Here is a 13,504-nt window from a genome sequence, read left to right as displayed (position 1 = left end):
TGCAGGAAGCAGCCAGTCTTTGAAGCTGTAAGGCCATTCAATGCTAATCAAGGTGTCCAATTACAACATTCACAGTTGCCTCAAGCAGACAAGAGTTCTTTCTCCCACCCTGGACCAGTTTCCAGCAGACCTCACAACTCCTGAGGATGCCTGCCATAGATATGGGTGAAATGTCAGGAGAGAATGCTTCTGGAACATGGCCATACAGCCCAGAAAACTCACAGCAATCCAGTGATTCTGGCCATGAAAGCCTTCGACAACACATTAATTAAGAAAGAGATGTAGAAGAAAAAGTGATGTCTGCATGAATAGGAGGTTGAAGGGAATCTAATCCTATCCATACCTCAAACTGCATCGACCAGAAAAGTTAGCAATTAAGACAATCTCAAAAGCAACAAAAGGGGAGGGTTGGAACGCCTACTGCCGGAAGGAGAAGAAAAAGAAAAGAAGGAGAGAAAGAAAGAATGAAGCCACATTGGCAAATCTGCGAAGAGATCAACACAGTTCTAAATCCTTACAAATATATATTATATATGTATACAGACAAATATATATCGCGTTTACCATTAAAATAATGACTCGCTTTATTTTTTTATCTTTTAATATGTTGTTATAAATATATTTTGTCAAAATATATGATCATTATTGTCAAAACATTTGCACATAAAATCATAAATAAGGTCAAGGTGAACGGAACAAAGGGATTTGTTTAATTATTATTATTATTATTATTCTGTATTTTTGCTGGCATTCCTTCGGAAGGAAGGTGAGAAAAGGGGCATTTTGTGAGATTTTGTGTCTCCATTTCTTTTAGGAATTTAAAATAAAATCAACCAGGCCATTCTATCAAAACCGGGGAAACAGAAGAAGGATGCAGAGAATGTTATATCTCTTAGCTCAGACCTTGGGAAAGTAACTTTTGCAGGACACATTCCTAGCATTAGAGTCCAAGAAGTAACTTTATTTTGTATTCCAAGCTCAGCAACCTCCCAAATCAAAGAAGTTACTGTGTGGGACTGCAACTCCTATAATCCCCTGGAAGTTGGTGGATTCTGGGAGTTGTAATCCAACAAAGAAAGGTCTCAAAACTCTATTTTCACTCTGTGGAAAACTAGGGAATTTGGGGAGTTTTACTCCAAGGAAATAGTTTATCAAACATTCCTGCTCCGCTTGGAAAAGTTAGTATTGATATTGCAGCTCCCAGAATCCCCAAATCTTCTATGATTTTGGGCTGTAGCTTCTTTCCCATTCTCTCTGAACTCAGAAGGGACCAAATCTCCAGAAACCCTCAAAAAAATACCCATCTTCCTTGGGATGCTGGGGACTATAGTCTCACAAAGCCCAGAAACCTTCCCTTGGAAGGAGAAATCTTCCCAGGAGCCCCACAAACAACCATCCTCCTGGGGATGCTGGGCACTGTAGTCCCACAAAGTCCATTTCCCAAGCACTGTTCTCTCTAATTCTCTGAGCATGACAACCTTCCGCAAAGGAGAGGGCTTAGAAGATGGATCACATTCACACCACACTATTAAAGCGGTGTTATTCCACTTTAACTGCTATGGCTGCCTTCTGTGGGATCCTGAGCTTTCTAGTTTATAGCAAGGCCCAGGACTTCTCAGACTTAGAGCCCTTCTTAAACTACAAATCCCAGAATTGATCTCAAGAAGAATAGTGGAATAACAGCGCTGTAACACTATAGTGTGATAGTCTCCTAAAACTCCTAGATTTTAAATCAGAGTGGATTGGAAGCCACTCTTCTGCCCACCACTTCTAGTCTCCTTCTCATGTCCAGTCTGTTCCTTGGCTGGTTGTTCTTCAGCCCAGAATGCCTGACACATCTTCCTACGGATGCTGGGCTTTGTAGTCCAACGCCGTCGCTCCAGCTCCACCAAACACTCCTTGGCTGGCCCCATAACTCTTTGATACCAGTCCTCAACGGCACCCGCATCCTTCAACCACCATCTCCTGGTAGTTCTTGAGGACCACCTTGTCGTACTCGTCCAAATAGAGCATGGAGATGGCGCTCAGCTCGGTGGGCACGCAGCACGCCTTGGGGATGCTGCCGTTGACGGAGTTGACCAGCGTCTGGACGATGGCGTGGTTGGTGGAGTTGAGGTGGTCGGCCAAGGGGAAGGGGCAGTCGCCGTGGCAGTAGAAGGCTTGGTAGCCCGGCGGAGCCACAATCCAATCGTTCCAGCCCACGTCGCTGAAGTCCACATAGAGGGCATGGCGCCGGCAGTTCTTCTTGCCCTTGCGTTGTGCCCGCCCGCCGGAGCCTCCGGGTCCTTTGGGGCTCCGCTTGGCCCTCCGGCGCCGCGTCAGGGCCGAGCCACTGGGACCGTCGTGGCCAAAAGTCACCAGAAGTGGACGGAGGTGGGCCCAAGCGCCGTCCTCTAGGCGCCCCCCGCCTTGAGGTAAAGAGCGGCTCATCCGGACGTGCCGGCCCTGGTGAGTCTGCTTGGGGTGGAGGTGGAGGGCTTCCACCGCCAAGCCGTGGTTGGGCTGACCGCCCGCCGTCCATCGCGACACCGCTGGGCTGACGTCGAAGCTCTCCCAGCCGCTCACGTTGTGGCGCACCAGGCGAGTGTCCAGCAGCCGGGTGACCGGGTCCTCCCCGTCCCGCCACGGCTTCATCACCTCGTAAATGTTGATCCGGTGGAGGTCACCCTCGTCGTCCTCCGCAGCATCGGGGATCCGCTCACGAAAGAGACGTAGCTCTGCGGTAGAGATGGCCTCAACCGCCGGCACGCTGCTCAGGTTGAAGAAGAAGCGGAAGCGACCCAGGCGGGGATCCGAACCCGGCACTTGCTCCAGGTGCTCTGGGAAGCGGGAGGAAAGGAAAAACAGCGCCGGCATTACAACATGGGACAGCAAGGGAATTCTAGGCTGCTTCATATAATACTGTGCCACAGGGTTCTGTCCTTGGCCCAGGGCTATTCAACAACTTTATTAATGACATGAATGACGAAATAGAAGGCTAGCTGATCAAGTCTGCAGATGACAGCAAATTGAAGGTAAAGTAAAGGTAAAGGTTTCCCCTGACATTAAGTCCTGTCGTGTCTGACTCTGAGGGTTGGTGCTCATCTCCATTTCTAAGCCGAAGAGCCGGCGTTGTCCATAGACACCTCCAAGGTCATGTGGCCGGCATGACTGCATGGAGCGCCGTTACCTTCCCGCCTGAGCGGTACCTATTGATCTACTCACATTTGCATGTTTTCAAACTGCAAGGTTGGCAGGAGCTGGAGCTAATAGCGGCCGCTCACGCCGCTCCCGGGGCTGCTTCATATAATACTGTGCCACAGGGTTCTGTCCTTGGCCCAGGGCTATTCAACAACTTTATTAATGACTTGAATGACGAAATAAAAGGCATGCTGATCAAGTTTGCAGGTGACACCAAATTGAGAGGGATAGCTAATATCTCAGAGGAATGGTTCAGATCCAAAATGACTTCAGCAGATTAGAGAACTAGGCCAAAGTGAGCAAAATGTATGAAACTACACTTAGGTGGCGAAGTGAGTTAAAGCACTGAGCTACTGAACTTGCAGACCGAAAGGTCCCAGGTTCGAATCCCGGGAGCGGAGTGAGCGCCCGCTGTTAGCTCCAGCTTCTGCCAACCTAGCAGTTCGAAAACATGCCAATGTGAGTAGATCAATAGGTACCGCTCCGGCGGGAAGGTAACGGTGCTCCATGCAGTCATGCCACATGACCTTGGAGGTGTCTATGGACAACGCCGGCTCTTTGGCTTAGAAATGGAGATGAGCACCAACCCCCAGAGTCAGACATGACTGGACTTAACGTCAGGGAAACCTTTACCTTTACACTTAGGCAATAAAAATTGTACTATCTGACACTTCTAAAGAACCAACAACTGAATGAAAAATTGCTGGTGATTTTCTACCGTTGTGCTATAGAGTGTCCTAACCTCCTGCATCTGCACATGGTTTGGTAACTGCACAATGGCAAATAGGAAGGCACTTCAAAGGGTCACCACTTCTTGCACAGAGAATGATTGGTTGTCCAATTTCTCCCCTCTTTGGAAGAACTTTATAAGTCCTGCAGCCTTAAGAAAGCTCAGAACTTTCTTAAGTCCCATCTGACCCTGCATATTTGTTGTTGTTGTTGTTGTTATTATCATCATCATCATCATCATCATTATTACCACCACCATCTGGCAGACAGTACAGGGTGACAACGACAAGAACAAACAGACTGAGAGACAGCTTTTTCCTAGAGCTGTAATGATATTGAACTCCATGGTTACGCATTGATGTGGCATCGGAAGGTGTGTGGTTGTGGAGGGATGGGTATGTTGTTTTTGTGATGTGCACTGGAGAAAGCACTGAATTTCATTGTACAATGACAGTAAAATCATTCTATTCTATTCAAAATAAAATGCACAGCTAAAGGGTGAGGGAAACTGGGCTTGGAAAGGGATCTAGGAGTCTTAGGAGACCACAAACTGATACAATTCTAGGCTGAACCAATAGCAGTCTAGTATCAGGTTTGAGGATAGTCACAGAGAATTCAGAATAGGTCTCTACAGTCACTTATGGACCCAACATCAAGACTCTACCCTTGGAAGACAATCCTACTCAGCTATGAGTGACAGCCTATGGTGCTGATGGTGCTATTCTGCTTTGGTCAGAAATCACCTGGAATAAAACTGTATCCAGTTCTGGGCATCACAATTCAAGGAGGATGATGACTAGCTGATTATTTGTGGATCTGATTAATATGTTCTTCTGAGGTCTTCCAGAGCAACTCCATGGTCAACCTTGAGTAGAAGCTAACTGCAGAGTCATGCTGGAGGACTTCAAGATCCCACTTCTCCAGCCATTTAGGGGTCCTCCAAAAAATGTCTAATTGATCTGGGTCTCCAACCCCAACAAATGTGGAGGAATGGATGCCCACCACTTCCTTTGGTCAATTTCAGCCACTTTTTGTAATAAATCCAAGATAAGTTCATCAGGCCCTAGAGCAGGGGTCCCCAAACTAAGGCCTGTGGGCCGGATGTGGCCCTCCAAGGTCATTTACCTGACCCCTGTCCTAAACTTTAAACTTAGGGTTGACCTAAGTCTACCTGGTCTGTGGAGGTCTCTTTGCTTAGCTATGGCCTTATGAAACCATCTAGATGGCTTGTGGAGGTCATTTTCCTTACCTATGGTCCTATGAGACTGTCTAGATGTCCTTTGGGGGGCCCTCTCCTTACCTATGGTTTTATGAAACCATCTAGGTGGTCTTTGAGGTCTCTTTCCTTATCTATGGTCTTCTGATGGCCTTATGAGACCATCTAGATGGCCTTTGAAGGTCTCTTTCCTTACCGATGGTCTTCTGAAACCATCTAGATGGTCTTTGGAGGTCTCTTTGCTTACCTATGGTCTTATGAGATCGTCTAGATCAGGGGTCCCCAAACTAAGGCCCCTCTAAGGCCTCTGTCCTAAACTTTAGACTTAGGGTTGACCTAAGTCTGAAATGACTTGAAGGCACACAACAATAATCCTAGTTTTGGACTATTTCATAGTCCAGCCACCCAACAGTCTGAGGGACTGTGAATCGGCCCTCCACTTAAAAAGTTTGAAGACCCCTGCCCTATTGCCTCTGGGCTCAAAATGGGCAGTGGGTCAGACTAGATGGCCCTGGCAGCCCTTTCTCATCTAAAGACTGTGTGATTCTGACAACTGCAATTCAAAAAGGCACAGACACAGAGTGTGCAGAGCTTGTGAAATGAACTCTGTGGGACTGCAGTGCCCAGAATCCCCACTCCCTGAAATAGAGGCATAGAAAATACAGAGTGATGTCCATACTTTGGGTGCAATTTGGCGTCCATGACTCAAGGCAATGGAGTCCTGGGAGTTGCAGTTTTACCAGGGCTTGGGCTTTCTCTGCCAAAGAATACAATGTAGATGCACCCTTAGAAACTCCCACTTTCTCTCTTCTGCAACTTCTTTGTTAGTAACTTTAGATCCATCTGGAGCAATTTGGACTCAGCCATTAAATAGAACTCCCCCAACGTCTCAAAAGAACAACCACTCCGAATCTCACTCCAGTTTCATTACTTGCACTCCGGTTTTGCTACTCTCCCTCCTCTTCCCTTCAAATACGCTGGAATATTCATCTTGTCCCTACTTGTATTTTGTTTTGAAGGAATTCTACAAATGCATACTTTTCCCTTCCCCACAAGGAGAGAGTTGTAGTCCTCCCCACCCTCCAGAAGGTCACTGGTTGGACTAACTCTGTCTTTGGCCACAATCGTGGGAGAAGAGCATCCCTGTCCATCTCTAGTAAGACATGGAAGGTGTAAACCTTCTTAATTCAATGGGTCTCCTTCAATAGTTAGTTCCAGAAGGGGGTGGGGTAGAAGACCCTAATGAAAATCCTCTGCTGTCCATCTACCCATTCATCCATCCCATCTGTCTATCTATCTATCTATACATCCATTCATATCTATCTGTCCATCCACCCATCTGTCTGTGTGTCTCTCCATCCATCAGTCTAGCTATTCATTGGTTTATCAATTCCACCCATTCACCTATCCATTGGTTCACGCATCCATCCATGTATGCATCCATCTGTCAATCTGTCTATCCATCCATGTGCCTATCACTGCATCTATGTCCACTCATACATCCATTCATCATTCTATCCATTGGTCCATCCATCAACTTGTGTTGGAAATAGCAACCTCCCAAGCCTGTCATTATTTGTTTATTGATTCTATGTCTATGCTGATTTGCCAGTTTAACTGCACCTCTTTGGTGTGGGAGGCGCTATAGAAATGTGATTTACTGAGCATGTTCAGACTCAGGACTCCATTTTGTATTAAGTGAGTTCATTTTACACCTCGGTGGAGGTGGATGCATGTATGTGTTCAGACCTCGGTGAAGGTGGATGCATTAGAGATCTTAAGGGATGCATGTATGCTTATGAACTTCAGTGAGTACAACTATACTTAACGACTATGGACTATTGATTAAGAACGATGCCCTGTGTACTCAACACAGAGAGAAGCTACATCCTATTCATAACTGAACTTTAATAATAAATGTGCCTGTATGGTGAATTAATACAAGATGTTTATGAGTAAACAAGATATGTTATTTTCAACTAAAGACAACTTTGGGTTGTTGTTTTTTTTTTTATCTCTGAGTGCATATTTTAAACTAAAAGGTTTCAAGGGAGTGTACGTGTTTTGGGCAACCACAATTACAATTACAACTTCAAAGAAACAACCATCCTCTGCTAACCAAATATATTCTTGTAGTGGCATGTCATTGTCCTTGGCAGTCGAAAGACATGGTTCCTCAGTTTAACAGCTGAGTAACCTGTGTGCCATTACATGAATGCTTGTGAATATCACTTGTTCAAAGGGTTGACTTCTCACAAGGTCATGCTTTCCTTGACTAGTGGTTTTCAAAAGGTGGTCTCCACATGTTCATGGGGATTCACATTTGCCAAAGGGATATGACATCGTGTTGTCAAAGGCTTTCATGGCCGGGATTCACAGGGTTGTTGTATGTTTTCCGGGCTATATGCCCTTGTTCCAGAAGTATTCTCTCCTGCCGTTTCGCCCACATCTATAGCAGGCATCCTCGGAGGTTGTGAGGTATATATCTCACAACCTCTGAGGATGCCTGCCATAGATGTGGGCGAAACGAAACGGCAGGAGAGAATACTTCTGGAACATGGCCATACAGCCAGGATATGACATCATTTTTCCTTTTCCATAAGATTATGATTGCCATTTATTTCCAAAAGGTTATTGGCCCAGATTGTGGGAGCATCAATTCCCAATAACTTGCCTATCCATCCATCCATCCACCAGTCCACCTATCCATCCACCCATCCATCTAACCATCAGTCCATCTATCCATCCATCCACTCACCCATCCACCCATCAGTCCATCTATCCATCCACCCATCCATCTAACCATCAGTCCATCTATCCATCCACCCATCCATCTAACCATCAGTCCATCTATCCATCCATCCGTCCATCCATCAGTCCATCTATCCATTCACCCATCCATCCATCCATCAGTTCACCTATCCATCCACCCATCCATCTAACCATCAGTCCATCTATCCATCCATCCACCCACCCATCCATCCATCAGTCCATCCATCCATCCACCCATCCATCTAACCATCAGTCCATCCATTCCTTTGTCTATCCAACCCCTCTGCACGCCAACAATAACCACATCATGACCGGCCTCACCTTCGTGGTGGAAGCTGCGGACAGTGTTGGCACGGCTGGTGGGCTTCTCAGGATACTGGAGGCTGAGGTCGTGAAGGCGGTCCTCCCCTTCCCCAGACTGGAGGCGGTAGAGGTCCAGCATGTAGGAGGGCACCAGAGCGGCTGGGCTGGGCCTTGGCCGGTGGCGGAGGCCAAACATCTGCAGGAGGGTGGCCTCGAAGCCACGGAGCAGCTCATGGCTGGGCAGAGGGCGGCGAGAGGAGCCCGTGGAACTGCCCCCCACACCCTCGCCCCTCTGGTCCCCCCCTCGAGGCGCCGGCTGCTGTGGGTGGTGAGGGTGGAGGTCCCCCGGCACCTTCTTCTTGCCAATCTCGGTGGGGATGAGGCTGGCACGGTGAGTCGTCCCTCCGAGCAGCACTTGGCACAATAGGAGGACCATCAGCATCCGGTTACCAGGCGTCATGGTGTCTCTGGGGAGGAGGTGGGTTCGGGAGAGGAGGAGAAGATGCCAACAAAGAAACCAGATTGGTCAAAAAAGCGACAACAAGAAGCACACACCCAAAGAAAACCACTCTATTTCTTCTCATTTATGTAGAGGTTATGGCAGGGCACCACAACTCCCAGTAAAAGGTAAAGGTTTCCCCTGATGTTAAGTCCAGTTGTGTCTGATTCTGGGGGTTGGTGCTCATCACTATTTCTATGCCAAAGAGCCGGCGTTGTCTGTAGACATCTCCAAGGTCATGTGGCCGGCATGACTGCATGGAGCGCCGTTACCTTCCCATCGGAGCAGTACCTATTGATCTACTCACATTGGCATGTTTTCGAACTGCTAGGTTGACAGAAGCTGGAGCTAACAGCGGGCACTCACTCCGCTCCCGGGATTTGAACCTGGGACCTTTTGGTCTGCAAGTTCAGCAGCTCAGTGCTCTAACACACTTCGTCACTGGGGCTCCCCAACTCCCAGTATGCAAGAAAAAACACCTCCTTTTGGACCACAAATCCATTGCTATTCCCTTTTACAGTCTTTACTTTATTTTTGGAAATTATCATTCCAGATCAGACAATTTGGAAAAAGTTTTGATCTAAAAGCTCCCACGCATTGTTACAACTAGCTCCCCTTTTGGAGAAGGCAACTTTCCAAATCCAGCATTTAGCCAGTTTGGGAGAAGTTTCCCTTTGGCAACTTCAACTTCCCCTTGGAAAGACCACAACTCTTAGCAACCACTAGCTAATTCTTTTGAGGCCTTGCACCTCCCAGGATCCCTCAACCAGCCAGCGATGAGAGAGATGCCAGCCTTTCTTGATTTTTGCACACCTGCCACCACACCGCAGGCATTTCTCTGGGCCTAACAACTCCCTTGTGGATAGGATGCTGGGAGGTATACAGTCCAAAAAAGAAACTTTTCCAAGCTATTATACAAAGATAGAACAGTGAAAAAGACACCAAACACCAAAACTCCATATATATAGGTAAAAAATAAAGGTTTCCCCTGACGTTAAGTCCAGTCATGTCTGACTCTGGGGGTTGGTGCTCATCTCCATTTCTAAGCCGAAGAGCCGGCGTTGTCCATAGACACCTCCAAGGTCATGTGGCTGGCACGACTCTATGGAGCACCGTTACCTTCTTGCCGAAGTGGTACCTATTGATCTACTCACATTTGCATGTTTTCGAACTTGGCAGGAGCTGGAGCTAACAGCGGGTGCTCAAGCTGCTCCCGGGATTTGAACCTGGGACCTTTCGATCTGCAAGTTCAGCAGCTCAGCATGCACCCCATTGTCTTCATTGTTACAGTTTATCTGGCCATGGATCCACCCATCTACCTTTATCCCCTTTATTTATTTCTGCCTTCTATCACCTGTCTTTATCCCCCTCAATCTATTCATCTTTAAGGCCCATCTATCTTATCTCCACTATCAACTACCTCCCTCTAACTTTGTGTCTATCTTTGTACTCTATTTATCTATCTATTTATCTATCTCTATTCTAGTCTATTCATCCTTCCCTTCTTTCTCACTTTCCCAAAATCAGTTTCTCCAGGAAGACTTCAACCTTGCTTCAAAAACAGCCAAACTTTGTGCGTCCCTTTCGCTCTTCTTTCTCCCTCTGAGCACAGCTTTCTGTTTCGGAGGATACACATCATATCCTTATAATATCATCCTATGTTTTGCTGGTTGTTAAAAAATCCCAGAGAGCAAGGTAAAGGACAGAGAGAGAGAAATACGCCTTCTACACTGACATATAAAATCCAGATGATCTGCTTTGAATTGGTTTATCTGACAGTGGAGACTCATATAATCCCAGTTCAAAGTAGATAATGTGGTTATTTTGCTTTGATTATCTGTATTGAAGGGGCTGGAGATGCAAACTGCTAAGAGGAGAAAAGGTCCCTGGGTGGCAAAGTGTCCTGGCTGCAAACCCCTCTTGCCTAGTTTCCAACAGACCTCACAACCTCTGAGGATGCCTGCCATAATACATGTAGGCGAAACATCAGAAGAAAATGCTTCTGGAACATGGCCATACAATCCAGAAAACTCACAGCAACCAAAGAAAAAGTCCCTTAGCGGCAAAGCGCCCTGCCTGAAAAGGACATTTATAAGGTCCTGAGTGGGTTGAAAGGACTTTTTGGAAAGGTCCAGAAAAAACATCCCGGATGCAAGGTCCAGTTGAAAGTGTTTGTTGGAAAGGGTTGCTCCTCAGGATCCTGGGTGGGAAGGACGTTAGGCACGGTCCTGAGTGGAGAAGACATATGAAAAGGGTTGTAGAAGGCTTTCATGACCAGAATCACTGGGTTGCTGTGAGTTTTCCGGGCTGTATGGCCATGTTCCAGAAGCATTCTCTCCTGACGTTTCATCCACATCTGTGGCAGGAGAGGTTGTAAGGGTTGTGGAAAACTAGGCAAGAGGGGTTTATATATCTGAGGAAGGCCCAGGGTGGGAGAAAGAACTCTTGTCTGTTTGAGGCAAGTTTTAATGTAGCAATTGGCCACCTTGATTAGCATTGAATGGCCTTGCTACTTCAAGGACTGGCTATTTACTGCCTGGGGGGATCCTTTGTTAGGAGGTGTTATCTGGCCCTGATTGTTTCATGCCTGGAATTCCCCGGTTTTCTGAGTGTTATTCTTTATTTACTGTCCTTATTTTAGAGGTCTTTTTAATACTGGTAGCCAGATTGTGTTCATTTTCATTGTTTCCTCCTTTCCGTTGAAATTATCCACGAACTTGCAGATTTCAATGGCTTCCCTGCATAGTCTGACATGGTGGTTGTGAGAGTGGTCCAGCAATTCCGTGTTATCCAATATTATGCTGTGTCCTTTCTCCCACCCTGGACTTTCCACAGATATAAACCCCTCTTGCCTAGTTTCCAACAGACCTCACAACCTCTGAGGATGCTTGCCATAAGAGATGCAGGTGAAACATCAGGAGAGAATGCTTCCGGAACATGGCCATGTAGTCTGGAAAACTCACAGCAACTGAAGAAAAAGTCCCTTGACAGTGAAAAGGGCATTTATAAGGTTCTGAGTGACTTGACAGGATTTTTTTGGCAAGGTCCAGCAAAAACATCCTGGATGCAAAGGACTTTGGGCAAGGTCTGGTTCAAAGTCTTGGTTGGAAAGGTCTGCTCCTCAAGATCTTGGATGGGAAGGACTTTGAGCAAGGTCTGGTTCAAAGTCTTGGTTGGAAAGGTCTGCTCCTCAAGATCTTGGATGGGAAGGACTTTGGGTAAGGTCTGGTTCAAAGTCTTGGTTGGAAAGGGCTGCTAGCTCAAGATCTTGGGTGGGAAGGACTTTGAGCAAGGACTGGTTCAAAGTCTTGGTTGGAAAGGGCTTCTAGCTCAAGATCTTGGGTGGGAAGGACTTTGAGCAAGGTCTGGCTCAAAGTCTTGGTTGGAAAGGGCTTCTAGCTCAAGATCTTAGGTGGGAAGGACTTTGAGCAAGATCCAGTTCAAAATCTTGGTTGGAAAGGGCTACTAGCTCAAGATCTTAGGTGGGAAGGACTTTGAGCAAGGTCCAGTTCAAAGTCTTGGTTGGAAAGGGCTGCTAGCTCAAGATCTTGGGTGGGAAATATTTTGAGCAAGGTCCGGTTCAAAGTCTTGGTAGGAAAGGGCTGCTAGCTCAAGATCTTGGGTGGGAAGGACTTTGAGCAAGGTCCTGAGTGGAGAAGACTTTTGGAAAGGGCTTTGTTCTTCCCATCCCAAACCAAACGCACACAGCAAAGAACATAATCGCCTGGTTTTCCCTTGAAATTGTAGCCTGGAAAGCGGGGATTTTGAGCAGTTTGGAGGGTAACTGGGAGAAAAGAGTTGGGGGGAAAGGGTTTAATTGCAACTTTGAGAGAAAACTGGGGAGGAAGGAGTTTGGGGGCAGAAGCTTTGGCCGACTTCAGCCGACTTCATCGGATGCGCAATTGCGCATCCGATGAAGTCGGCTGAAGTCGGCCAAAGCTTCTGCCCCCAAACTCCTTCCTCCCCAGTTCCCTTCCCAGTTCTTTCTCCCAGTTCTTCTACCTTTCCATAAATGCACGAAAGAGAGTGGAGTTTCTTTAGTTTGAGACTCTAAACACCAAATCCTGGAGCGCAAGGAAAGAGCCGCCGCTTTGCTTTGTGGAGTTCTCAAGTTCTTCCAAGTTTGGGGTTTTCATTTGGGGACATATAGTTCCTTGGATGGGCTTTCTCTCGAGGAAAACAAGCAACGTGGTAATGGCTAAACTCCGGATTGAAAACTCGGACTAAACTGGGCAGAAAAGCTAAGACTCGGGAGTAGAAAACGAGAGAAAGAGAAAGGAACCAATTTTCCGACCAAAGGCGCAAAGAGGCATGCAAAACTTTTTCGGTTTGGAGCTTCTCTCCAAGCCTAATAATAATAATAGTACTGATGTTCTGATACTAATAATAATAGCACTGATACTCATAATGCTAATACGGATATTAATAATGCTATGGATCCCGAGGAAGGAAGGGAGAGAAGGGAAGAAAAGAAGGAGCAAAGCGCTACTCACTGACAGAGAGCACGGCAGATAGAAACAGTCCATGGTTCTTCTTGACAGCCAGTGCGGAGCTCGTAGGATCCGTGGGAGGGCAAAGCGGGGAATCTGGCGCGGGGAAGGCAAGCCGGGACCAACGCGGATCAAAGTGAGCAGTGCAGAGGGCTCTGGTGCCGAGCATGGACGGGAAGGGAAAGGAAGAGCCAGCTGCCGCTCCGGAGCGCCTCCTGCCAAATGCACCGCTTTGCATAGACTGCGACGGGCCAGCCAAGGGCTTGCTGCTTTTTTTCTCTCCCAATTTTTTTCCCTCTCCCCCCCTCTCTCTCA

The 13,504-nt window shown here is 47.1% G+C and overlaps 1 protein-coding gene across 1 annotated transcript; it reads right to left on the bottom strand.

Moving 5' to 3' along the window:
• Nucleotides 1-583: 583 nt before the first annotated feature.
• On the bottom strand, nucleotides 584-13,468 carry bmp4 (bone morphogenetic protein 4). The gene is made up of 3 exons (XM_062968671.1): nucleotides 13,193-13,468; nucleotides 8,219-8,667; nucleotides 584-2,819 (listed from the first exon to the last, which is right to left on the bottom strand). The coding sequence occupies exons 2-3, from the start codon at nucleotides 8,658-8,660 to the stop codon at nucleotides 1,933-1,935; spliced, it is 1,329 nt and encodes a 442-aa protein (XP_062824741.1). The 5' UTR covers nucleotides 8,661-8,667; nucleotides 13,193-13,468; the 3' UTR covers nucleotides 584-1,932.
• Between the last annotated feature and the right edge of the window lie 36 nt (nucleotides 13,469-13,504).

Source organism: Anolis carolinensis, chromosome 1, assembly GCF_035594765.1.
Source record: "Anolis carolinensis isolate JA03-04 chromosome 1, rAnoCar3.1.pri, whole genome shotgun sequence".
NCBI classification, from domain to species: Eukaryota; Metazoa; Chordata; class Lepidosauria; order Squamata; family Dactyloidae; genus Anolis; species Anolis carolinensis.
Note: the sequence above shows the minus strand (reverse complement) of the source record. Positions and strands in the feature narration are given on the sequence as shown.